At 37.5% G+C, this 27,866-nt stretch overlaps 1 protein-coding gene across 9 annotated transcripts in view; it reads right to left on the reverse strand.

Annotated features, from left to right (window-relative positions):
• Nucleotides 1-27,866, reverse strand: part of LOC127644521 (neogenin-like) — a 201,197-nt gene that overhangs the window by 19,265 nt on the left and 154,066 nt on the right. For 4 of the 9 annotated variants that reach the window (XM_052127737.1, XM_052127729.1, XM_052127768.1 and 1 more), the window contains exons 8-17: nt 23,636-23,861; nt 22,544-22,698; nt 17,402-17,550; nt 15,290-15,428; nt 14,782-14,831; nt 10,483-10,627; nt 8,769-8,879; nt 7,407-7,601; nt 6,608-6,703; nt 1,310-1,542 (exon numbers count right to left, since the gene is read on the reverse strand). In XM_052127737.1, the coding sequence (XP_051983697.1) occupies nt 1,310-1,542; nt 6,608-6,703; nt 7,407-7,601; nt 8,769-8,879; nt 10,483-10,627; nt 14,782-14,831; nt 15,290-15,428; nt 17,402-17,550; nt 22,544-22,698; nt 23,636-23,861 (1,499 nt within the window). The remainder of the gene's footprint in view (nt 1-1,309; nt 1,543-6,607; nt 6,704-7,406; nt 7,602-8,768; nt 8,880-10,482; nt 10,628-14,781; nt 14,832-15,289; nt 15,429-17,401; nt 17,551-22,543; nt 22,699-23,635; nt 23,862-27,866) is intronic. The other 5 variants (XM_052127786.1, XM_052127777.1, XM_052127760.1 and 2 more) reach the window with 3 other exon arrangements.

Consider the following 27,866-nt stretch of genomic DNA (forward strand, 5'->3'; position numbering starts at 1 on the left):
ATACATTTACTTGAGCAAGATAATTGTCTTGTTTTCAGGAAAATCTAACAAAATTTTGAGGCTTATGCTTAAAGCAAAGAAAAATAAATAAATAATAATAATAAAGTTGCCAATGGCGAAAGTAAAACAAGCTTAATTGAAAGTGAAAATTGTTCCTAGGTTCAATTCAAGTAAATCTCAATCAACAACATTTTTAGCATCATGGCGATTATCACAGAAAACTATTTTGACTGGTCCCTCGTTTATTTGGTCTTTTGTGAAATAAAATCTCAGTACAACATTTTCAGACTTTATTGTGATAAAATTGCTTGGTGGGTTTCCTGACATTGCATCATCAATTACGTTGTAATATTAGTTGCAACTTCACACAGATTTGTTTAATAAACAATTATTACACTAAAATCTTGTTAACATTTACGCTCTTGTGGCTATCCTTTTGAAAAAGCATGCATTTTAGTGTTTATGGACTGGGCCCATTCACTTCCATTGTCAGTACCTAACCGTAACCATTCATTTTTTTATGAACCAGGACACGTGTCAAAGTTATTATTATTATTATTTATTAAATTTTTTGTGGTAATCAACATGCAATATGCTATAAATATAAATATACTACATATATAAAAATATATAAATAAAAGAATAATACAATACCAGGTGCACTCAGTCATTTTTCATCATTAAAAAATATTTATTCTAAAAGAAATGAATTGCAATTTTTAAACATATGTCTAGAATCATGATACGAGGACTCTAGTCATGTCAGTAACCTATAAAAGATGTTTAAATGTACACGGAGAGGGTCCCCTCATGTTGAGATCACATGACCAGCCAAAAACTACTCGCTTAATCTCAGTAACTGTCCCGTTATTGGACACTTTCACTCTTGGATTAAATTAAGCATGGCTGACTGTGAATAGTAAATTTGTACCATGGCATCTGTAACCAAAATCTATTTATTTTGAATGATGCTGCATCCACACCACTAGGTGACTCACTTATGAATGGGCCTTTATTATCGTATGCCATTTTGCTTCTCAAGTACAATTATCTTGTTTTAAGGATGTTTAGATATTTTTACTGGAAAACAAGATGAAAGAAAAAACTGATAAAGTAAGCAGCATGTGTGGGGAAGGGAAGCCTTGACAGTTGGGTTGGCAAATCGAGCTGAAATCGAAAATATTCTCTTAAATTTAACAGTTTTAGGACAAAATGGTTAGAGCACGATGACCATTTCTCTTTTACCACCATATGAGTTGCTTTTGTCATGTATAGTAGGATGCTTTGCACAGTCGAAACAGTTGCATACCTTCAACTTTGCATTTGCAGGTATGTTTGTCTTCCAACGCACTGTGTAGTAGCGTGCATCTGTGATCTTCTGGTTCTTGGGTAGCGAGTTGTCCGCCCAGGTGACTTTGATGGTGTCGTGACTCAGAACGGATGCCTGAACGCCCACAGGAGGCAGCATGGGTAAGGGGTCTGGTACTGGAGTGTATGGAGCATGGAAAAGTTCGTACAAATCAACATCAGGGTCTATGGGGTCTGCAAGCACATTACACAATGTTCCATGGAGAAAATAAAAAGGTGTGGTGAAATGCGGATAGAGGTGAACGCGATTAAACGAACAAGGGAAGGGTTTCAGGGCGGGAGACACGAAACGAGGGAGGAGAGACCGGATTAATGAGTTAAAATGAGCGAATGGGGGATTAGGAATGTGAAGGCAGGGTTGGGAAGGAGAAAGAGAGAAAATATCAGATTAGAACAGGACATCAAAAGACAAAAACATACATTTACTAAAGAGCACTACATCTACAATGAGTCCAAAAACTACTGGAGCTCAGTTCACTAGGAACTACAGTACAAATACAGAAGGAAAACAATCGGTAAGATGGTAAATCATAGTGAGAGATCCTATCCAGCAACACAGACAAAACCTTGTTTTTCAGCATTGCTATTATTAGTCATAACATTTGGACCGCTCATTTTCTAGGACTTCCATGATCCATCCCTAATGTAGGAATTTGATTTTGAGATCAAACAATCATTTGTGGATCCCCTGCATTACTATATGCAAAACTTTGTTGTAAAATGTATTTATTTTATTTATAGAAAAGTTAGACAATAAAGCACAACATTGATCGTCCATTTTTCAGCCCCCTTGGTTCTGGAAGTATTTTTCCAAATCATTATTTTCATAAAGTATTCATAAAAGAGTTCTAAGACATGAACAAATGCAACCAGCTATGAGGTGAATCAAAACATTACAGACTTTGATTTGAAGCAAAAAAGTATTTGGAAATTGGACAAAAAGACAAAAGGTACAAGACTGTGTACTTAACTTCTTTAATGAGGGAATAAACTACAATACCTTAAAGCAGGGGTGCCCAATACGTTGATCGCGATCTACCAGTCGATCGCAAAGGCAATGCTGGTAGATCGCACAAAATTTAAATGTACTTTCGTAAAATTTTAATACAAATAAATATAATGTCTTTCCTTCTTTTAGTTTCTGTCTGACTTGCACTTGACGAGTAGATATTGACCAGGCGAGGTTTTGTTTATTCAGTTGCCATGACAACTAGGTTTGCGCATACGGCCTTCCAAGGACTTCTGAGAACAGAGCGCGAAATTGCGATGCTACTGCCCGAATTAGGCAAAACTGTCTGATTCCATTCAGTGCAAGTCATCAGAATAAGGTAAATGCCCTGGCTATTGTAATCTATTGTGCTGTAGGTGTTTTGGGTTTAGTGTTAAAACTGAATGATATCAACATTGAACATTATTATATATTTTTTTATTAATCAGAAGATTAATTCCATGTGGGGATACATGCAGTAGTCCCAACAAGCATTTTCTTTTTTTAAATGAAACTGTGTTTTTTTAGTTGGTAGATCTTATTGAGTTGGTCATTTAAAAGTAGATCATCACACAAAAAAGTGTGGGCACCCCTGCCTTAAAGCATTGCGAATGTTATAATGGAATTTAAAACTATGAACTAATGTATAACTATTGTTTTAAAGTTATATACACTCACTGATCACTTTATTAGGATCACCTGTCCACCTACTTATTCATGCATTATCTAATCAGCCAATCGTGTGGCAGCAGCTTCAGGTAATGTTCAAATCAACCATCAGAATGGGGAACAAATGTGATCATAGTGATTTCGACCATGGCATGATTGTTGGTGCCAGATGGGCTGATATGTGTATTTCTGTAATTGCTTATCTCCTGGGATTTTCTCTAGAGTTTAGACCGAACGCACAGAACGATACCAAAAACAAAAAAAACATCCAGTGAGCGGCAGTTCTGCAGACGGAAACACCCTTGTCGATGAGAGAGGTCAATGGAGAATGGCAAGACTGGTTCGAGCTGACAAAAAGGTTACGGTAACTCAGATAACCTCTCTGCACAACATGTTGAGCCTTGAGGCAAATGGGCTACAACAGCAAAAGCAAAACTGGATGGTTAAAGACTGGAAAAACTTGATTCTCGAATCTCGATTTTTGCTTAGGCACACAGATGGGTGGGTCAGAATTTGGCGGCAACAGCATGAATCCATAGACACCAACCTGCTTTGTGTCAACAGTCCAGCCTGGTGGCGGTGGTGTAATGGTGTGGGAAATGTTGTCTTGGCACACTTTGGGCCCGTTATTACTAATCGATCATTGGTTGAATGCCACAGCTAATTTGAGTGTTGTTGCTGACCCTGTGCATCCCTTCATCTTCTAATGGCTACTTCCAGCATGATAATGCACCATGTCACAAAGCAAAAGTCGTCTCAAACTGGTTCTTCAGTGGCCTTCACAGTCACCAGATCTGAATCCAATAGAACAACTTTGGGATGTGTTAGCAAGGGCGATTCGCAGCATGAATGTGCAGCTGACAAATCTGTAGAAAATGCGCAATGCATTCATGTCAACATGGATGAGAATCTCAAAGGAATGTATCCAAAAAAATTTTAATCCATGCCATGAAGAATTGAGACTGTTTTAAGAGCAAAAGGACTAATACCCAGTATTAGTTCCTAATCAAGTGCTCGGTGAGTGTATACACTCTTAAAAAAAACCCTACACTATATATATTATATGCACTCTAATCTCTGTCCTGGCCAACTCTATTGAAACTTTGTATTGAAGCACTTTTCATGTTACTGTCTCCTTAAGATGAATCGTTACAGTATATTGGATCCTTTCTCATGTCATAAGTTGATTTGGATAAAAGTGTCTGTTAAATGAACAAATGTAAAAGCATATAAACAATAAATATTTCGATACAGCAAATTGCATAGGGGGACTGAATCGAGTGCTTAATTCGCAGTGTGTCATGAAAGTGGCTGATCGCTGCAGACCCTGCAGTCTTGATTCTGTGATTGGTGGATCGTTTCCATTTAGGACAATGTGTAGTGCAGTTCTTTATCAAAAATTCCAATATTAAACATGATTTTTTTTTTAAGACAAATGCAAGCTATAATGCAAATTATAGTACATAGATGGCTTTCTAAGTTATTGTTAAAAATCTACTCCCCTATGGAGAAAATAATTGTGATTTCTAGCTCCGGAACCAGACTCTTGCGCTCACTTCTCCTCAGATATGATAAGAATTTCAACTAAAATCAATATCTCAGATATATTTATTTATTCGGCAAGTAGCAATGCAATAAGCGGGTTAATGTACAGCAAGCCAATCTGTTGGGCGATATGACACCTGACCACCTTGCCAGAGGTTATTTTGCCATAATGAACTTTGTACTATAATGTACATTATAGCTTTCATTTCTCAGGAGGTACAGTACTTTAGGTGATTCCCTTTAGATCACAGGGAATCAGCTGACAAAATAGATTAGGAACTGCTATTCAAATGAATAATGTTCGTAATACAATTACAAACAAATGTGCTTCACATTAAGTAGCAGTAGAAAATGTATCTAATTTTTCAATTTGCTTTTTTTTTTATTTTCCTTTTTCTTTAAGGTCACCCACCTTAAATCAATGACTGTAGCTGTATATTTGAAATAATTTCAATGTATGCTGCAGATCAGGGTTTCGTGTGATATGACCATGTCAACATATCCGGGATTCTCTATTTAAATCTATATATAAGTGGTAATGTTTGTGCAAGTTAGGGGTGTGTACAGTTATTGAATTAAATATGAGTGAATTTCCATATGTATATGAGATATTTATACATTATTGCACTATGGGGAGTTTAATTGTTCATGTGGTAAATGGCCTGAGGGTAAAAACTGTTCTTATGCCTGGATGTTCTGGGGTTGAGTGCTCTGTAGCACTGGCCAGAGGGAACAGTTCAGAAAGGGTGTGTGGGGTCCTGAGCGATTCTACCTGCCCGTTTCCTCACTCTAGAGACGTACAGGTCTTGGAAGGTGGGCAGGGGGGTGCCAATAATCCTCCCAGCAGTCCTGACTCCTCCATTGTAGTTTCCTTCTGTCTGATTTGGTGGCTGAACCAAACCAGACAGTTGTAGATGTACACAGGGCAGACTCAATGATGGCTGAGTAGAAGTCAGCAGCTCCTGTGGCAGGCGAACAACAACCTCTGCAGAGCGTTCTTCACAATGGAGTCTATGTGGGTGCCCCACTTCAGGTCCTGAGAGTTGGTAGAGCCCAGGAACCTGAATGATCCACTGCTTCCACAGTGCTGTTCAGGATGGGGGGTGGGTGGGTGATTTCTCCTGAAGTCCACTGTCATCCCCACTGTTTTGAGCATGTTCAGCTCAAGGTTGTTGTGACCGAACCAGACAGCCAGCTGATCAACCTCCCGTCTATATGCAGACTCATAACTGACGCGGATGAGGCCGATGACGTGGTGTTGTCTGCAAATTTCAGGAGCTTAACAGAGGGGTCATATGCAGTGCAGGCATTCGTGTACAGGGAGAAGAGCAGTGGAGAGAAAACGCATCCCAGATGTGAGTTTCACCAATCTCACTAGTTGCTGCCTATCTGTCAGAAAGCTGGTGATCCATCGGCAGATTGGGGTGGGCATGGAGAGCTGCGTCAGTTTGGTTGACATCACAAATCGGACATCACTATGGTTAGCGATTAAGATTTACTCTACACAAGAGGTGAGTAAATATTTTAGAGCAGGTCAAATTTAGAAGACAAAAATTATATATATATATATATATATATATATATATATATATATATATATATATATATATTATATTAAATTAATTTCCTTGACATTTCCAGGCATGGAAAAGCAATTTTAAAATTCCCTGATATTTCCAGGTTGTCCATGACTGTGCAGGACCCCTGACCATTAAGTATGCGGAGCCACCAAAGAACAACCATTGAGAAAAAAGTATTATCCTTTGGGTATGTCAACAGAAAGGTGGGTGCAAATTAAATGTAGCACAATTCTTCATATTAGTCTTAAAGGAACAGTTCACCCAAAAATTTTAATTCTGTAATAATTTACTCACTTACATGTTGTTTTAAACATATATGATTTTCTTTCCTCTGTGGACCACAAAACATGATGGTGATTTAATTATTAATTATTTTGTGGAAGAGTGTTTTAGATTTGGTATTTTGGAGCTACAGGAGTGGTGTGTTGTAAAGACTGCGCAGTACAAAATGACCTACCTGACTGAGGTCGTGTGATGGCACTCTCATACACAGGGATGCCCTCGCCAACATTGTTGAAGGCCTTCAGGGTGATAACATAGTGTGAACTGGGATCTGGCAGGGAGAAAGCAAATCATTTAGCTAATCAAGCCCGAAGCACCACAGAGAGCTGCTACCATATTCTTCATCCTAGCAGGGGTGCATATTTATACGCTATCATTAATTCTTGCTCTCGTGTAATTAGATGAATTATGAAAACTTAAATTATGCAGTTTCTTATGATTTTTTTTGTATGTAATTACATGTAATTACAAAGGGGCAGAGAGAGGGGGTAAATCATCCATACTCAAGTATCCACCATCTATTTATCCAGTTTTGTTTCCTTTAAATCACATTTAGAGGCAATTAAGCCCACTGTTAGAGTACATGATTGACTAACATGTACAATGTGCAGCAATGTCCAAAAACATCAACAGAAAAACTACAAGATTTGTTTGGTTTGCTCACTTCGGATTTGCTTTGTAATCAATTTAGCTACCATGAACAAAAATCATGTCCTGCAAAAATCTTTATTATTATTATTGCTATGATTAAAAAGGTAAACAAAACAACTTTAAAATATACAGTTTTTCTTATATATTCATATACATTTATATGCCTCAAATAAAAAAGTTCATGTATATCACATATCAAAGTACCAATGGTAGTACCATATTATAAAATCACTGTATCATTACACCGACTTGGTGGGAACTTTTAAGCTATTACAGAACATGTGCTTACCTAAAGCAGCATGATTTTGATGAAAGTGTCTTACTCAAGTTTTCGATGGTGTAGTATCTCTGTTTGTAGTCCACTTTAATGGTCTGGGCATGAGGGCTGCCAATCCCATAGCCGATACTGTAACCTCTCACCACGATGTCCTGATTCTCTGGAGGGGTCCAGCTCACTACAATACTGTTCACAAGCGGCCGTACATGCAGAGAGCTGGGGACATCTGGCACTTTTGTCTCTGATAACCAAAAAGCAAGCACAATCACATATTGCCAGATACACTATGTCCAATTGAATATATATATATATATATATATATATATATATATATATATATACACATATAATATTTTTTTTTATATAAATCTCACCAAATTTTTGTGAGATCTTTAACAAGAGAAAACTATTTGCAAATGGGGTAAGAAAAATAAACTTGAAAACAAATCTGATGGTTTTGTGAATTGGACTGCTGCCACATGATCGGCAGATTAGATAATCACATGAATATGTAGGTGTGCAGGTGTATCTAATAAAGAGTTTCAATGAGTGTATATGGGTCATATTTTGTTTATGGCACCATTCGGAATAAATTCTAGAGACTGTTGTGTGTGAAATGTTGTGGAGTGGTGGTGGCGTAGTGGACTAAAGCGCATAACTGGTAATCAGAAGGTTGCTGGTTCGATCCCCACAGCCACCACCATTGTGTCCTTGAGCAAGACACTTAATCCAGGTTGCTCTAGGGGGATTGTCCCTGTAATAAGTGCACTGTAAGTCACTTTGGATAAAAGCTTCTGCCAAATGCATAAATGTAAATGTAAATTCCCAGGAGATCCGCAGTTACAGAAATACTCAAACCAACCCGTCTGGCACTCATCATGGTGCCAAAAACAAAAAACATCCAGTGAGGGGTAGTTCTGTGGACGGAAATGCCTTGTTGATGAGAGAGGTCAACAGAGAATGGCCAGACTGGTTCGAACTGACAAAGTCTACGATAACTCGGATAACTGCTCTGTACAATTGCGGTGAGAAGAATATCATCTCAGTATGCTGTTCTGAGATGCGGGTTTTTGCTGATTTGGCAGCACGAGGAGGACCTACATAAAATTAGGAAGGTGGTTTAATGTTGTGGCTGATTTTTTTCTGGTTATTACTGAAATTTTATTTGCACAATAAACTGCAATATCTTTCAGCATCTATGTCCATCATAGTAAGAAAAGATATTAAATTGTATAAATAGATTTTAAAAACTATCGGCCAATTAATCGATCATCAGCCATTTCCACCACCTAAGTTACCGGTATCGGCATAATCCACTATTGGTCAACCTCTAATTGTTACTGGAAAAAATACATAAATTCTGATATTAAAAAAAGGCTTTTCTACAGTGCAATCTTTCTGTTCTTACCATCCAGATCACTCTCAAAGGTCTCGGCACTGGTCCATTCTGTGGCAGGTCCTGTGCCGTTGACTGTAATAGCTGACACCCGCACCATGTATTCTGTGCCTCGCTGTAGATCTAAAAGATTCAAGATTAATACCAATATCAGTCTCTGATTCATTTAATCTGAATACTACAAATCTCACTTTAATAATACAAATCAATTTTGTGAAATAGAACCACTTTCCAGATAATGGTGCAATTTAATGAATGATGAAGCACCATGTCTCGATCAACTCTCTTGATGTAACACAAAGAAACATTTGAGCACTTTACTCGTGTCTTTTTCAAACTATTCAATGAGACTAAATCGATATACAACATGATCATTATCATCATCGGATCTGCTGTCCGACATACTGACCTACGCATTACAGTTTTTTTTTTTTCACTATCGCCTAGATCACAGATTTATAAAGGCCTCCTTCGGCAAATTTGAATCCTGCTGGACTGGGATGAAGAACTACGATATGAAAATGTGCTGATTCTAGAGTGGAAAAGGACAAAAAACAGCAGCATCCAGAATTTCACACATCTGATGCCTTTGGGCCTGTTCTGTTATTCAGAGAAGAGGGAATGCCTGCTGTCTTTAAATAAGTAGGGGTTGTAATTGCTTTAAAATGTTAATAAGCATCTGCTTAGTTGGTGTGTAAATGCACAAGGTTGTCATTCTCCCCTGGGTGATTCCTTAGGCATTGAAACTTGTCTTACTCCAAAACACCACTTTATGACTTTCAACTAACAAACATCTCATCTAAACCCAACAGGAACTGGAAACAACTAAGCATTTCTGTCTCTGATGCCTACTCCAGCATGACACCTATAAAAACTGTCTTTTTTTTTTTTTAAGAAATGGATATTTGTCACTTGAGGTTCTATTTGTTGGGCTCAAACATTTTGGAAAATATCTGAAATAATACAATTCTCTTCAGATAATTAAGTGTGGTTAAAATGGCATCTCAAAGCCAATAATGCACATGGGTTAGGCCAAAATTCTGTATTGCCTTTTGCATTTTGACATTGGGTTTTCAATGGTAGATGCTGATATGTAGAGCAGCATATAATGCCAACAATACATACAATGGAATTTCACGAGATAATTGCCAAAATTAAAAGTACTTAGTAATCACTGTTTTCTTTCCTGTGTTGACCTATTTCCATTTGCAACAGGAAGTTGGGGCAGGAAATAACAAAGGGATCATCCCTATTTTTTAAATAGCTACAGTAATAGTCTTTAGTTTTCATCAGAGCTGTGAACCATGATTTACTTCTTGCTATTCGTTGGGAAATGGTAGTAAAGTGAAAGGACATTTTTATTTTAGACAGTATTTCATTGGACAGAAAGAGTGCAAGATAAGTCATGCAATGTATTTGGTCAGTTTTCCTGGAAGAGAAAGACAGCACATTTAAAATGCATATATTTATGCGTGTAATTGTTTATTTTGTAAATTACAGTACACTGGCATATAGATGACTTCAAAGCAAACAGTCATGGACTGAAAGCCATCGAAGTCCAGTTTTGATTTCATGGAATATTTTAATTTAAATGAATACTTCAGTTACTTAACGAAAATGTGCAATTGCTCAAGCACAGTTATCATAAAAATGCTGATCATCACGATTACAGCTGATTAAATCAGCTTTGGTCTTTCTCTACTTCTGAGAATGTTGATTGGCTTACCATCTATGAGCTGATAGAGCTGTGACCCTGAAGTAATTTCCGTCACTTCACTCTTCCTCGCACCCTTCCTGTAACGGATCTTGTATCCGGAGATCTCCCCATTCTGAGCATCTGCTGGAGGAGGCTGCCATCTGACCATGATGCTCTGCAAGTTTATGCATTCATTGTTGAGAAAAACACTTTAAAAGGATCGTTTACCCGAAACTGAAAATTCTGTAATCATATACTCGGGTCATTAAAACTCATATGACATTCTTTCTTTTGTATTTTTTTTATTATTATTTTCTCCCCAATTTGGAATGCTCAATAACTAAGTCCTCGTGGTGGCACAGTGACTTGCCTCAATCCGGGTGGCGGAGGACGAATCTCAGTTGCCTCCACATCTGAGACTGTCAATCCGCGCATCTTATCACTTGGCTAGTTGAGCGTGCTACTGTGGAGACCTATCGCGTGTGGAGGCTCACGCTATTCTCCATGGCATCCACGCACAACTCACCACATGCCTCACAGAGAGCGAGAACCACATTGTGGTGACCACGAGGAGGTTAACCCAATGTGACTCAATCTACCCTAGCAACTGGGCCAATTGGTTGCTTAGGAAGCCTGACTGGAGTCACTCAGCATGCCCTTTTTTTTAAATGTAACACAAATATAGAAGTTAAGCAGAATGTCCAATTTGCTATTTTCAATACAATTAAAGCCATACAATTTCAATGCATTTACATTTATACAAGGGCAATAAACACTTTGAAAGTAGTTCATATGACTCATGGGCTATATTCAAAGTCTTCTGAAGTCATACAACAGCTTTGTGCGAGCAACAGACCTCGCACCTCTCATTCATGCATGTTCATATTCAAATTTGTCCCATCAAGAGATGTCACATCGAATTTGACTTCAGTGACATCAAACGGTAATTGGTAATTGCAATATGGCAAGCTTTCAACAGGTTGAAGAGCAAATTATATTTGAGATCTAAAGCTGATTAAAAACTGTCATTTACATTTTCATTGAAGATGCTTCAAAATATTTAATTCCATGTTGCATAAAATAAAGAAAGTCTTTTGTGCTTACAAAGACACAATAGTGACTATTGACATTTTGATTCAAGAAACAATGGATGTTCTTCTATCTGTAATATCAAACATGCAACAAACTGCTCTCTTGAAACACAGTCTTTCAGAAGAGAATTACTGCTGCCATTTATTCAGCACCTCCTCAAGGCACCTGGATGCAAAATCACCATAGTAACAAGCCTTGAGTGCAGGCATCTAACCTCAGTCATTGTCCCTTGAGGCATCCATTAGGGAATGTAATCGTCCTCCACATAAAGCATGCACAAGTATATCAGTTCTACAGCAGAGGGCATTGGGAGAGCAGCAGAGGCTGGCTTGCATTGAACCCATGAATAATAGATAAAGCTGTGAAGTGAAGAGGAGCCTGAGGGACCGTGGGTCAGAAATGGATGGCAGAGGCTGGCTGCGGGGCCCGCAGTGCCTGCTGGGATAATAAAGGCAGGGAGAGGGGCCGCACAGTGTGGGTGGGGAATTAATTACTAGTATCCTCAGTTGCCATGTTCCACAGGCCATGAAGGAATCAACCAAATTAAATCTGAAGCAAGTATGCAATTATTGTTTTTCAATTTTCTACCAATTCTGGTTTACCTTACAAACTGCTAGCTGTGTTGTCAGCCAAAGGTTAATTCTATTAAATGGCTGCCTTTTCCAGTTCGATTAAGTGATTTGTTATTGTGAGGAGGAGGAAGAGGGCGTGGCCGGGCCGAGAGGATAACCCAAACTCCACCAGGGAACGGAGGAGTTGCTACAGTCCGCTGGGGGACGGAGGAGTTGCTGCCATCTGCTGGGAGGTGGAGGAACTGTTGCCATCCACCAGGATGCGGAGGAGCTGATGCCATCCACCAGGGGACAGAGGATTCGCTGCCATCTGCCAGGAGCTGGAGGACCTATTGCCGTCCGCCATGGGATCGAATCCAGTGCCATCACCTGGCGTTGCAGAGGATCACTGGACAGATGGCTGAGGACCGAATGGCAGTGTGGTCGGGAACCAGAGTATTTTTTCTCTCTCTCTCTCTCTCTCTCTCTCTCCCACTATCTTTCTCTTTCCCCTCCCCTCCCCTCGTCCTACCCAGGTGCCCATGAGGCGGAAAAGACCAGTCGGCATCGCCTAAGGGGCAACTCCTCCCCTCCAGGACAGGGGTGGGTGTAAGTAAGACTGGAGGTTTCCATGGCCTGAATCGGGCAGTGGGGGTATATGACTAGAAAGAGGGAGTAGCCGGGCCGAGAGGATTCACGCCCGGCACAGAGTTGCCCAATCAGTGGGAGAGAGATAAGAGGAGACGGAGAAGCAAGAGAGAGAGAGAGAGATGCACGCAGCAGTGTTATGTGTGTGCGCGTTTCAGTTCAGTGTTTTATGATGAATTCAAGTCTTTATGATTGTTAATCCGGTTCCTGCTTCCCGATGAAGGATTGTCTGATACAGTTATTTCAATTTTGTACGATTTTAAACATTCTATCTGACCAATAATGTGTTTAAATGTTAATAATTTGCATTGTGTTATCTTTAACTTAACAAATCAATTTAGGCATGTAAATATGAAATATATGCCTTGGCATAATTTAATATAACAGGATTGATGATAACAGGGTCGATAGTTTTACAGTTTGAGATTACAAGCCTTAAAGATACTTAAATTCTGATATTGCTATAATCAAACATGAGATAAAATTATGGACACTTCAAGTCTTTAAACGGTTCACTTCTTGAAAAGTTGATGATATAATTCTAAAAAGTACTATAAAAACTTATAAAAATATATTATCTCAATTAAAATCTAAATATATATCAGATATTTAGATATGTATAAAGAATAAAGACCCAGAGTTGAATTCACTAAACAGTTGTGCCACTTTTGCGGCTGGTACATCATCGCAAAATCCTGCATCTTATTCACCAACCATCCGAAACCAATTTAAGCAGGTGCATTCATTGCTAAAATTGTGGTGTGCCTTGATTATTTAAATTAAGTCATTGTCATTCCTTTCCATGCAAACACGCCTCCTGTCTATGTAAATTAGGTTCATAATAAATTGTGCTCCATTCAAAAAAAAAATTATTTCTATATATTTTGATTTCAACAAAATGTGCATATTTGATAATTTAGTAAGCAGAAGTTGGAAACAAAATTGATTTAACTGACTTATGGGGTTGCAGTGGTGCAGAGCAGCAGGTTTGGCAAATAAAACGGGGTGCACAAAGGTACCAGAGAGAGCTTCAAATAACTTATTATATTCATTAAACACACCACGATTGAATTCCCTCGGCCTGTTGTGTAGCACCCCCGGGACAACGAGGGGAGTCTTGATACAGTCCATACAGAGCCTTCTAATTAACCATCACCTTCTGCTGTACACTGATCTGACAAGGCTTCTCTTTGGGACTTAAAGCCTTCATTATTATTCAGTGTTAATTACTCAGCCATAAAACCCATTACAAGCATGAAAGTGTCTGGATCTCAGTGTTCCCCCAATGCAAACAGTGAAATGCTACTGTAAACTAGAGTTCCACAATTTTCTGAATCAAATGTGGCTTGTACTCGGTCGTGCAAAAGTTGCTGCCACGACGCAAGAGTAATGTAGGTGGCAGCCAAGCCTTTGCAATGCGATTGGGTTGCTAATGGAACAGGGGCGATTCTAGGATCTAGGATAGCCAGCGAATAGTCATTCAGAACATTACAATTTCTATAATAAACAGTTAAAGTTATATCCAAAACCGCTTGAAGAATATAGGCAAACCAGATATATTTTTGTAACTGCCTATTTATTGGCAACACATTTTATCTATCCAAATCATTCCTGTTTTTTGGTTCTCCGTTTATTAACAAGAACTGTAGAATATCAATTAATAATTTTGGAACTTCTATGGTTTAAACTTTAATCAAATTCCACAAAACCTTTTACTACAATGATGCAATTTTGGTGGAGTGAGTCAAGTCTTTTGAATCAATTCACCAAAAAGATTTGTTGCTATTGGCTCTATCTTTACAGGCGAATAAAGCCACCAAAGCCGTCTCGCACTATAAACTAGAATAATAACAGCTAAAGAAAGTCTGCTGTTTCCCCAGCACCAAGACAAATAAAATTCGTCCTCGTACAAAGCTTGAGGAAGAAGGGATGTGAAAACAAATGAGCCCACAGTACACTTCACTCAGCAGCTGCCAGCACACTGCCTCTGCTCCCTGTGCCCTTCTGCAAAGACCCAGAGATAGACATACACCCTTACCTTAGAGTTCTGCACTTCAACGGTCATATTCTGTGGAGGAGCACTGGGAACTGAGCAGAGGATGAAGGAGAAGTGTTTCAGTCATATAGTCAGCTTAAAATGTCTTTGTCTACATACAGTGGCTCCAAAGTGATTTTATTGGCTGAATAAAGTTATTACTGCACTTATGTAGTTTGAAGTAATATACAAGGTCCAATATTAGCACTCACCAAGAGTTAAACTTGATTACAAAATTGGCTTTGGCAATAAAATAACTGCTTACTGAATTACTGGCCAGTTGGTTGGTAACTTTTTTAGGAATTGCAACATAAACACACACACATATACTATATACTGTATATATATGGATCATAAAATTAAATTTCCAACCCTCTTGATATTGGTCCGCTATTGTAACTGCAACAAGGATGATCTACAGATGATTGTTGCCATTTTTTGTCTGGGTTTAAATCATAAATGTATTTAAGAAACCACGAAGATGAAAAACAAAAACAGTTTTTGTAAGTACCATCAGAGTAGGTCTGTACGGATATATCCTCAGTAGAGACTCCAGGTCCATGTTTGTTGTAGGCTACCACTCTGAAACTGTACTCTGTGAACTTCTTCAGCCCAGTCATAGAGTGAGACAGTGTATTTACATCCATATCCTGACACAGAAGAGAGATATAAGAGATTTAAGCTTCTAAAATGCTGAATTCTGACACTTCGAACACAGTAGAGATGCGCTGATTTAGAGAAGGTTTGCCGATACAGACAGCAGATCATTATTTTATGGTGCATAAAAATAATACTTTATGGTATATTATATAGCTACTCCCATTTATGTCTGCAGTTTTAGAGTGTAAAATAAAGCTCCAATCTAGAATATCACATGCTTCAAGTAAAATTAAGCATTGAGACAATATAATGTACAAATGAAAAGATGTGCATAGGACACCTGGTACAGAAAGAGTATTCTGGTTAAACAGGAAACAAATCTGATATTATCTATTAGCTTCCAACATCAACCAAATCATGACATAATAGCAACAAATGGACTGGAATTGGCCGATACTCATATGAACACAAATATATAAGGCTCTATTTTTGTGTGCGCAGCACTACGCGCAACAACCGTGAACATCATCTCCTCCAATTTTTGTGAGAGTGCAAATTCTTCATGCCAGCGTATAGTGCAAATGACCATGGGTGGGAGTGTTTGCACTATCTGTGGGTGTATGCACGCAAACTGTGGGTGTATTGTATGTTAATGAAGTGGTGCAAACAGCAATTTGCTATTTTCCTGAGAAACAGGTCATTGTGCTATGAGACTTTTCAAAAGCAGGTCTGTTTTCAGCACAAAGTCCAAACTCAGTTCCTGCATTGGCAGTTTGGAGATTCCACCAGCAGGTGGCAATAAAGTTAATATCCGAACTCTGAAAATATAGTGGAACATCAAAACGATGTGACGATCAGAGTTGTAGCCATCTTATGAGATGAGATTTGTGTTAAATTAACATAGGTCATGGTTTATTTTTTAATTATTATTATTATTATTATTATGTTGTTTATATTTCCAATTGTATTTATGATCTAGTTTATATTGGTATTTTTCCACCTGTTGTCATAGAGTGATTTTTAAGTCAGGACAGATGTAGGAGAGGGTAAAATGTTGGAATTTGGTAAGATTTTTTTTTCCACTTTACTATTTTGATTCTATTTTGATTTAGTTTGAAGTGTAATTTTTGGATTCGTTTTTTGTGTTTCAATAAATTAATTTAAATGTTCAAAATCGACCGGTAGAAGTGAAGTGCGTGACGATACAATCACTATTAATACTAGCCATGATTTGTGTGTCAGCAGATAAAAAATATTAATAATACTTACATTCTCTATAATTTAATGGAGCGTACATCCAAATCCTGACAATAAAACTATTTTCTAAGCACATAAAAGGAGTATGTCCATATTTCTATTCTTCTAATTCATTGCATAGTCAATTTACACTACCAACTTCTTATGAATATGCTGTTTCTGTTTATATCGCTAGTGCTTGAGGGAATGGACTTTTTAATATCCAAATAATATTGCACTTGATCCAGCCCATTAGCACGTTGTGCGCAAATTTGCCAAACCCACTTGCGCTTAGACTTAGCACATGCTTTCACAAATATTGCCATGCCCACTGACTTTGCGCTTATGACTTATGGTATAGCATTGCACTTAGCTCTAGCGCTCTTAAAATAGGGCCCTAAGATATGTATAGAAAATGTATTCACCCTATTCAAAAAATTATGAAACATAGTTAGATGACCAAGAAGGTTTAAAATAGTGTATAAGCTAAATTCATACACCAACTTTAAGGTTATATTTTGACTGAGCTGGAACGAATGTTTCTGCTAATATAAAATCTTATGTACCATGCACCTCTAATTGTATGTATTCATAACATTACTTCTGTTTTATTCAAATGTGTTAGTTATAATAAAACTGATCTTAAGCTTAACAAAAACATAACGATCAGATCCAAGAGTTCCAGCTGCTCTCCACCATTAATCCCTGACATTTCACATACAAATAAAATACTCAATTTTTAATGCTTTATATGTGAAACTACAGAGAGGTGAGTGTCCAGTCTTACCTGCTCATTTCCCAGACCCTTCTCCATGTAGTAGATTTTGTAGTTTTGAATCTCCCCGTTGCCGGTGAGGGGCATGTCCCAGCTGAGGCTGACTGTGATGGGGGATGTGACCACAGCGTGGAGGTTAGGAGCTGGTCCTGGTACCTGGACTATAAAACAGAAGGAATTAAAAAAAGAGACAGTTTAGAAGCACTGACTGCACTGATATGCACTTTAAAACAAACCCTTCAACATATCAACATGTGTTACACAGCTTTACAACTCTAGGTTAAAAGAGTATACCCTCTGCATCGTATTAGAGAGAATATGTGGTGCTTCCTGACACATTATTTTGTTTCAACTGTCTTTGTGCAGCAGACATCATGCAGAGAAAGACAGCGAGAGACACAGGTCAGGTTGAGAAATACTTTGAAAAACTTTGCAGCCTTTGTCCCTCATTTCTCCAAACTGTCTGATTAAGATCAAATGCAAGTGCTTCTGCAATAGCGCAATTACACATTAACAGCAGCAAAATTCATACTTGATTTGCACATCTTCAGAAAGAAGGATCCAACCCATCCTTTTTTTATTTTATTTTATTATATTTTAATGTACTTTATTTATTTTTTTTACTTTTACTAATATTACTATTTTACTTTTTAATGTATCATTAATTATTCAGCAAGGCAAGATTAATAATACAGCATATTTCATAACAACGGTAATGATTTACATAGAGATAAGCACAAGATACATAAAAATCAATTAAGAACAAGAAAAAAATTTGAATAAAAGAACTAAAATACATTTTATTTAAAATGTATTAAAATGAATAAAAAAAGGAAAAATACTACAGAATTAAATCATTTATTTTATATAAACATTTATTTATATATTACTATTATTTCTATTATTATTCAGGCTTATTTTACTGTACTTAATTACCTTTTATTTGAATTTAGGGATGTACTGAAATTTCGGCGACCGGGGGGGAGGGGGGGGTTACTATCTTGCACTAGGAGGGCACCAGAAAGTCCTCTGTTTGCCCTTCATCGCACGTTACACGTTATTCAAGGCCCCAAAAGCAGTTGCGGAAAACAGACGAGCGCTTCACGCTCATATTGCGAACGCGACAATCCTCTTGACTTCTGGTGCATGAACAAAGATCGCTTTCCATTGCTTGCGCAGACTGCACGCAGGTATTTATCTGCCCCAAGCACCAGCACAGAGAGAGCGAGAGAGAGAGAGAGAGAGAGAGACTATTCAGGGCAGCATCTCATGTTCTTGATGAGAAGAGGAACCGTCTTCTCCTGCCAGAAAGCTGAGCAACTTTTGTTCTTGACGAGAAACCTGCCACTTTTCTTAAATGGAAAGAAGTCTAATTTGCTGTGTGTATAGCAATTACATTAAAATAGGTTTAGCCCTACTTCAGGCTACATCTGTCGTTTACAGTTTGAGGTGGTTTTAGTTCTATTACTGCTGTTTTGCACAATCATTTTATATTAAAGTATAAATATGTAAGCTGCTAAGTTCATTACTTGACTGCTATTTTGCATATCATTATAGTTTTCTAGAACGTAAAAAAAAAATTATAATCTGTAAAATGTTATTGTTAAAGGACTGAATAAAGAATTACATATTTAATATTGTTTTAATATATTTTCTGTCCAATTTTTGTGCGTTACTTTCAATAAAAGTGTGATCATTTTATCGGTTTGTAGTTTTTCAATTCAGATTCATTAAATTAATTAAAAAGTATAATATTAATACAATTTAATATATATAAAAATATTTTTTAAAAAGGTATAAAAAAAACAGATTTTTTCATAAATTTATTTGATCATCACTGGCACCTTTATGTCTGTCACTGCATTTTTCTATGTCATTTGTATTGATGCTTAGAATAGAATAGAAGAGAGAGAGAGAGAGAGAGAGAGAGAGAGAGACCCCCTCCCTTCCTCATTGCTCTCTGTTTTTTACTTTGTCATTTGTATTTGTTTTTATTATCATTATTATTCATTTATTGTATATACATGTTATTTGTTGTTGTTTTTATGTTTGTAATGTGTTTATTACTCAATGTTTTGGCAACATTGTACACTGTATACAGTCATGCCAATAAAGCTCATTTGAATTTGAGAGAGAGAGAGAGAGAGAGAGAGAGAGAGAGAGAGAGCGAGCTTCAATCACCATATTAAGTAATTGTTTGTTTATATCAGAACAAAAAAATATTATTTTAATTTATTAATGTCTTATTGACTTCTTTTTTTTTCTTATTTTAAACTAAAATAATTGGGGTTTTAATACCTTTTTGCGTGTCATTGTATTTTTTGTTATTTGCATTGACGCTTCAGCAATATTGTGTGCAAGACAGTCAAGCGAATAACACACTGTAAAACTGAACTGAATATAGAGAGTGATATTTGGTCTCAGCTGAGCTTGTGATTGTGGCATGTGTGTCTGTAGGACCCTCTGGCAGAGGACTAAAACAGACATTTATTTGCTCAGCATAGCAGCGAGAATGGTAATGGGATTGTATATAATTTAACTTTTGTTTACTAGCTAGGGTCATGAATCATTACATCCAATTACAGGCTCCGATGAGTGTCCGTTAAATCCCTTGTTTTCCACAAAACACAAATATGATCTTGTAAAGCACCCTTCAATTTCTATATATTTTCTTTCAGGCAAACTCAGGGTAGCCTAATTTTTGGACATAACATGTCAGCGGCTTAACTTGTCAACCGTGTTACTGACAAATTATGTTCTTTTGTACACTTTTAGAAAATATTAAGAATTAACATAGCAACTTGATTTGATAGATTATGTTGATAGACAAATGTGATCATTGACAATTTAAAGAAAAAATATTTAGAGTGATAATAGTTTTACTCTAGTTTTACAAATAGAAATGATCATTGCATTTTCAAATTTGTTTGCGCTGTTTTTGAAGAAAATAATCTAGAGGGTCAAAACACATTTCTGGAAGTCACTTGCCATTATACATAACAGCACACGAGGCAACAGAGTATTTTTTATATGTAAAAACTCACGGTAACATAGTTGACCACAGAGAAAAGAACTGACACAGGTAACAGAGTTGACTGGTCATGAGAAAGCAGAGCAGCATAATAAGCCAGGGATAATATTTCACAGGATACAATTATGGCATTGATCATTTTTATTTATTATTTCATCATAACATTGTTTAAAAGTCACTGAACTGAACATTCTTTTTAAATGTTCCAAATAACTGCAAAGATAAAGTTCAGTGACTGCTCTTAATCAACTCTTAATATCTTTAGAATAGGTCGGCTGTGGCTCAGGTGGTAGAGCGGGTCGGCTGCTAATCGCTAGGGTTGGTGGTTCGAATCCCGGCCCACACGACTGCACATGCCGAAGTGTCCTTGGGCAAGACACTGAACCCCAAGTTGCTCCCACTGGCAGGCTAGTGCCTTGCACATATATAGCGCTTATTTTAACCTTAGAGGTTACCAAAGCGCTTTACACTGTGTCACCCATTCGCACACACACACTCATACACCAATGGCGGCAGAGCTGCCATGCAAGGCACTAGCCTGCCATTGGGAGCAACTTGGGGTTCAGACACTTTGGCATGTGGCGTCGTGTGGGCTGGGATTCTTACAGATGTTTTACAGGACTGGATGGGGCACATACACTGGATTTAGTGCACAGCTGAGAGTGTGCATGTGTAGGTTTATTTCATAATGTTAGCCGTATGTGTGTGGAGCTTGGGAGGTTGATCTCCACGCAGCAGGTCTCCAGAGAGTGCCAAGAACCTGCAAACACAGATTATAAAGTGCTTATGGCGTTCTGAGCCAAGGACGCTCAGAGGAGCCAGTCTGACCCAGAAACAGCCTCTCCTGAGCGCTGTCTGAGCTGATAATGTTTCACATCGAAGAAGTCAGGCCATATACTTTCAGTGCCATTGAAGAGATACCCCACGAGTGTTTACTTATAAGCCAGTAGGTGTTTACCTACTCTAATGAGATTTTAAACATGGCATCATGGCTTGTCTGAAAGATACCTTCGGAGAAACGGCTAAGAATAATATCTTAGGTACGAGACATACTCTATGCAAGTTTGTGAACACAAACATGTACGCAAGCTCGATTTGACGTGTTGTGTTCTGAAATGTGTCAAGATTAAAGTAGGCTTCAGTTTTACATGTGCCGCTACGTCTCGTGGACAATGCACGTGATTCTGGTCGTGCACGTGAGTCAGTGCGGACTGTCAGTGTGCAGCCCGGTTTTTGTAACTTCACGCACCTAGCCATGTCGTAGTGCATCTGCGTCGAACGCGTTCAAAGGAGTATACTTTGAAAGGCTAGAACTCTCGACCGTGCACCAGATGACACAAGGGATGCTATAGTAGGCATTAGCGTAAACTGTCTTCTAGGTTTACAGTTTATATTCGTTTTCAAGACAGATATTTGAAGGTAACTCTGTCACCCCCTTGATTACAGGCATAGTAATGCAAGAACACACTTTAAAGACAACATGATATCAAACATTTACCTTATTTAGGTTCTTAATACACGTTCCTGGTCATACTGTACTGTACAAGATTTATCAGAGCACATTATTCATAAAAAATACAGCTTTAAATGTTTGTATTCATTCAGTTATCAAAATATAATAACTAGATCCTCCTCTGAAATGACTTCCACGCATAAAAGCTGCTTATGTTTCAACAAACATCTACAAGCTGCATTTGAGGAACAGAGTTAGTCAGCAAATTCACATTGTGGCTCCATTCTGGTGATGGAACGCCCACTTTTCACAAGCCAATCCAATGGATACAAATCAAGTCCGGTCCTATTTTATCTATTTATTTTCTCGATGAATATCCATTCCACTCAGAAATATGTCACATTATGGAAGTTAAATGGGTTGTGAATGCCATTTAACATTGACTAAGTATTTACAACAGGATTGCATGCTTGCAATGCATGTGTGTCTGCGTATGCATATTTGCATTAAATATGTTTCTGGCCTTTGGTTCTTTTCAAATCTAAAACACATATATAATGAGTTTGTACACATTACTTTTTTTTATGTATTCCATCCAATCTAATTTGGGCACATATTATATTTTGAGTGGTTATGATTATCATGTGTGTAAAAGGGAAGTGGATCTTACCCTCAGGTTGGGTGGCTACCCTCAAAGGCACTGAGCTCTCTCCAGGGCCATTCCTGTTGTGGGCCAACACCCGGAAGGCATACTTGGTGTCTGGCATGAGGTTCTGAATGGTGACTTGCATTTCTCCGGGACGACTGGTGTTGACAATCCTCTCCCTACAGGATAAGACACACATAATAAAGACTGAAACAAGAGCCAACTGCTGATTTAAGAAGTTCAAAGCTTCTTTCTTTTTTCCTGTAGTCAACAGTAAGCTCATATAAAATGGCATTATAAATATTAATACAAAGAACAACATGGGACTTTTTTTTGTCAGTAGCATCCATAATTAAAATCACTGCCTCTTTGGTGGGCAATTCGCACGAAAACATCTCCATTTACATTTAAAATGATATTTTTAATGAAAAGAATTATGCCTATTTTTAGGACCATATATACATATACATATCCATACACATATACATACACATATACACATACATACATACATACATACATACATATATATATATATATATATATATATATATACACACACACACATAGATGCATACATAAAATCTTAAACATTCGAAGAAAACAGGCATCATTCCCTATATACAATTTATTTATATCCTATTTCACCCCAAAATCAAAAGAAAGAAAAAAATTATCATATTTTGCATAGAGAACATTATACCTATTTTAGGACCACCAAGATTTTTTGGCATTGTAACATTAAGTTTATGACAATTAAGCACATTTTCTCCAAATTTTCATTATTGGACATTTTACTTGTGTTTGTTTTTTGTAATTCCCAATAACCTCAATTGTGATTCTCATTAGATTCTTATTACTGTAAATAATATGTTTTTTTTTTACTGTACTACATACAAATTACAGGTATACAATTATTAATTTGATTTAAATCAGTATAAATTAACGGAAATACAAAAATACTTTAATTATGTATAAATGCTTTACAATTTATAGAATATGATTTTTTGGCATTCGATTTTTTTTGCGGTGAAAAAATGCACAGACAGGTTTTACCTGAGGTTCACCCTGTAAATTCACAGTAAACAGAAGGTATATATCGCATTAAGGCCTTGCCTGTTAGTGCCCTCCAGACTGTAGTAAACAGAGTAGGTGATGTCGTCTCCATGCGTCTCGGCCGGCAGGCGCCAGGTCACCTTGACAAAGCGGGTGGACACCAGCGAGGCCACGACATCCCGAGGGGCCGAGGGTGTGGGGCCAGTGCTGCCTCCAGAGCCTGGTATTAGATGGTCAGTAGTTGCACGGGTCAGTGAGGTGGATGGGGGTGAGGGAAGGGCAACATCTTTGAGTGCAGATAGCAGGGTGATATGAGTGAAAGCAGAAATAAAGGGTGGAGGGTGGGGCGTGCAGTGGAGTCAAGGTAATTTAGGGAGGGAGGGATAGCAAACCAAAGGAAAACAGAACAGAGGGAAAACATAAAAAGAAAAACAAAACAAAATACATAACATAATGGCTTTCATGACGGCAAAATCAACGGTGGAATAATCACAAAGAAACATGAAAAATGCAATCAAAATGGAAAGAATGTCTGGCGAGACTATCGTTGGAGAAAACAAAACGGCTGAAGTGGAAAGATTGAATCACATCAAAATGATGGAAAGCTGAATGGCTTAAAGCATATCCTTTACTTTTTCACTCTTAAAGGGATAGGGCACCCAATGAAAATACACTTCTGTCTTTACGCACTGTCAAGTCGCTCTAAAAAGCTTTAATAAGGCTCAAAAGAGTTTTATACTAGTTTTAATGGTGCTTTTATGGAGTTTCTGGTCTTTTTGGAGCTTGACAGTTGTTGGTTACTTTAACATTTCATTGCAGAGAAAACAGCAGCTTGGAAATGTTTCTTCATAAATGAGCCTAATAAATGATATAAAGGTTTGAACTGAGTAAACAAGGGAGTTTTGGGGGAACTATTTCTTCAAGCAGAACTGGGTTACATTGTGGCACAGGGCCATTCATTTTAATGACTAACATACGTCCAGGGGTCCTGCGTTTCACGTTTTCACACAGATATGTGAAATATTTCATGCCTCTGAGGCCTTTGTGGCTAAATCTAACTCTTGCTTTCCAGCAGGAAAGCGAAACTCGGAAAACAACAAAAGCACTTCTAAAAACGTGTCCCAACTATTTACTCTTGCAGACAGCATTAACGTTGCGTTTTTGGCAACAGAGAAACTTCGAACTGTGATTCATTTGCTTATGCCAAAAAATGTATCGGTGGAATGGCTGAACATCAATCAAATATAAAATGTACTGTGCCATTCTAATGAGCCACGGGGTGGCTGTGGATCAGGTGGTAGTGTGGATTGTCCACTAAAGTTCGATTCCCGGCCCACATGACTCCACATGACGAAGTGTCCTTGGGCAAGACACTGAACCCCAAGTTGCTCCCAATGGCAGGCTAGCACCTTGCATGGTAGCTCTACCGCCATTGGTGTGAATGAGACGCAGTGTAAAGCGCTTTGAATACCGCTAAGGTTAAAAAGTCGCTATATAAGTGCAGACCATTTACCATTAACTGACTGTGGTCGACAATATCATAAACAGGCATCGCCGCCCTAAAGGCGGTGCAACCGGTGCAGTCACACCAGGGCCCGCGCTAAATAAATGCAACATAACTCCCTTAATTCTACTGAGCCATGAATGAGCAATCTCTAAGCAATAAAATTCTCCTCTGGGATATCCAGAGCAGGATAAGCAAGGGCCCAAAAGTGCCCTTTAATGGTGCTGAGAAGAGAAAAAAACAGGATGTATAGCATTCAAAGGTGCTCTTTGAATTGCTTTATGTCTAATTCTGAACAGACATAAGGATATATAGAGGCAGAGAACACAGAGCTTAATAAAATACATTAATAGAGGCACTCATTAACTTACAGCACTCCCCTAAATGACACGACCCATTAGACAGACCGCAAATTAAACATTAGTTGTAGCAATTACAGTATTCCACAAAGACGAGCTATCTATTTTCAGCTGTCTAGCCACAGGGAGAAAAAAAGGATCTTGTTCAGCATTTATCTCCGGTACACCTTTGCGTGACACGCTTTCAGTAGTCTTATCTTCTTCCCTCCTGCTCCCTGAACAGTGTTATAGACTTTTCACAATGCTTTGCACAGAGAACATGAAAAAGAATCCATGTAAATGTGTGAAAATGTCTTTGCAGTTTCCACAATAATAATGTGGACAGCATAGCATAGAATAGCAATGTTTTATAAAAATTCAGCAATGCACTATTGCACTATAGAAAATGTACAAATCAATGTTGTTGCTCATGGAAATGATGTTGAAAGAACATCAGGAACGTTCCGCTAATTAGGCTTTGCTCTAAATAATGTTCTACTCGCTTAAAGAAAACCGAACGCTTTCGTTCCCAAAACCCAAAATGGAGCTTTCTAACAGTAATACTCAGTTTCTGAACGTGAATGCAGTTGTGTGGTGTACAGATGATTAATATCTATTCTATTCATAGCAGAGAGCAGACGCTGGATGTCTTGAAACAGATGGTGACTTCACCTTATTAATGGCACACACTGAAGCTATGCAAAAAGATCACAGAAAAGGAGAGACATACTAAATGCATGCTTTTGGTGCAAAATAGTTTTAAAAAAGGACTTAAGACTTAAACCAATAGGTTAGTGTTGTTAACAAAAACTATCAAAAAGACGAAAACAGCAAGGAAATAATTACGAGAGTTTGTTGAATATTAAACTAAATATAAATATGCATTAAAATAGGAATGAAAACTCAACGATATTAAAAGGGTAAATGACTTTTAATCAATCTTTGATTTTAGACTATCGGTGTACTGTCAAAAAGAACCAGCCAATTACACTGGAGAATAAAAATAAATTAAGTAATTAATATATATATAAATACACACACACACACACACACACACACAGTTTCCATGTTTTATGGGGACTTTCCATAGACATAATGGTTTTTATACTGTACAAACTTTATATTCTATCCCCTAAACCTAACCCTACCCCTAAACCTAACCCTCACAGAAAACTTTCTGCATTTTTACATTTTCAAAAAACATAATTTAGTATGATTTATAAGCTGTTTCCTCATGGGGACCGACAAAATGTCCCCACAAGGTCAAAAATTTCAGGTTTTACTATCCTTATGGGGACATTTGGTCCCCACAAAGTGATAAATACACACACACACACACACACACACACACACACACACACACACACACACACACACACTAAAATAATAAATAGCTTCTACTCCTAAACTTACATATTTATATATATATATATATATATATATATATATATATATATATATATATATATATATTTTTTAGCTTGACTTAATTTGCATTAATGTGTAAAGGTGAACACAAAATATCAATTATAAGGTGAACTTAGAGTGATAAAGTAAAATAATAATTGAATTTCTTTTGCTTAAAAATCCATAAAATTAAGATTGTAAGTACTATTAACTCAAATGATCAAGTACAGAACTGAGGTTGTGGGGAATACCCATAAGCCATTGCACCTTGTATAAACTAAGAATGTTTGCTTGGTCAAAATGAACTTTTTGTCCACTTTTTCATTCATCTTGGTTGTTGTTTTACAATTTTGTAATGTGTTTCCTGGTCTTGTAATGTCAAAGTGCAATTCAAAAAATACTACTTTTTAACCAAGATTAATAAATGCTGTAAAAATATATTGTACATGACACATAATGCTTTTACTAATGTTAATAAACGAGTGTTTTTAAAACTTTTAAAAACTATTTGAACCCTGGTTGTAAATTGCCGTAACTATATGCTTTAATACTCAGCATTTTGCAATTTAGAAAAATTGCAAGTGTGTTTCTCATTTTTAAATAAAAAAGGTTGCTCAAAAAGGAAAAAATAAAAAAAGATTTTATATCTAGGTCACCAAGAATCACTACCTAATATCCTAAATGCATAATTGTACAGCATGAAGACATGAAACAACGTAAATGGAGGAAAAACGGCATCGTTCACCTTCATGTCCTCATTCTGTCGCTGTCTACGAGAGGGATCATAGTGCACTTCTAATGACCACTTAGAAAGCTCCGGCTTTTATCTTACAATGTCGGGTGAGGGACTGAAACGGCCACAGACATACTGTACTGCTCCACACATAAAGAACATCTAGACTTCATCTTTCGGTAGTAGAGCTCACATCCTTTTGCTATTGATCTGTGTAGAACATGCTATTATTATCGTGAGGGGTCTTGAAGGGGTTGGAGACATTGTCATATTGTACAAAGGCCTAAAAACGGGGTTATTTCATTCTTA

This window comes from Xyrauchen texanus, chromosome 1 (assembly GCF_025860055.1).
Source record: "Xyrauchen texanus isolate HMW12.3.18 chromosome 1, RBS_HiC_50CHRs, whole genome shotgun sequence".
Lineage (NCBI taxonomy): Eukaryota > Metazoa > Chordata > Actinopteri > Cypriniformes > Catostomidae > Xyrauchen > Xyrauchen texanus.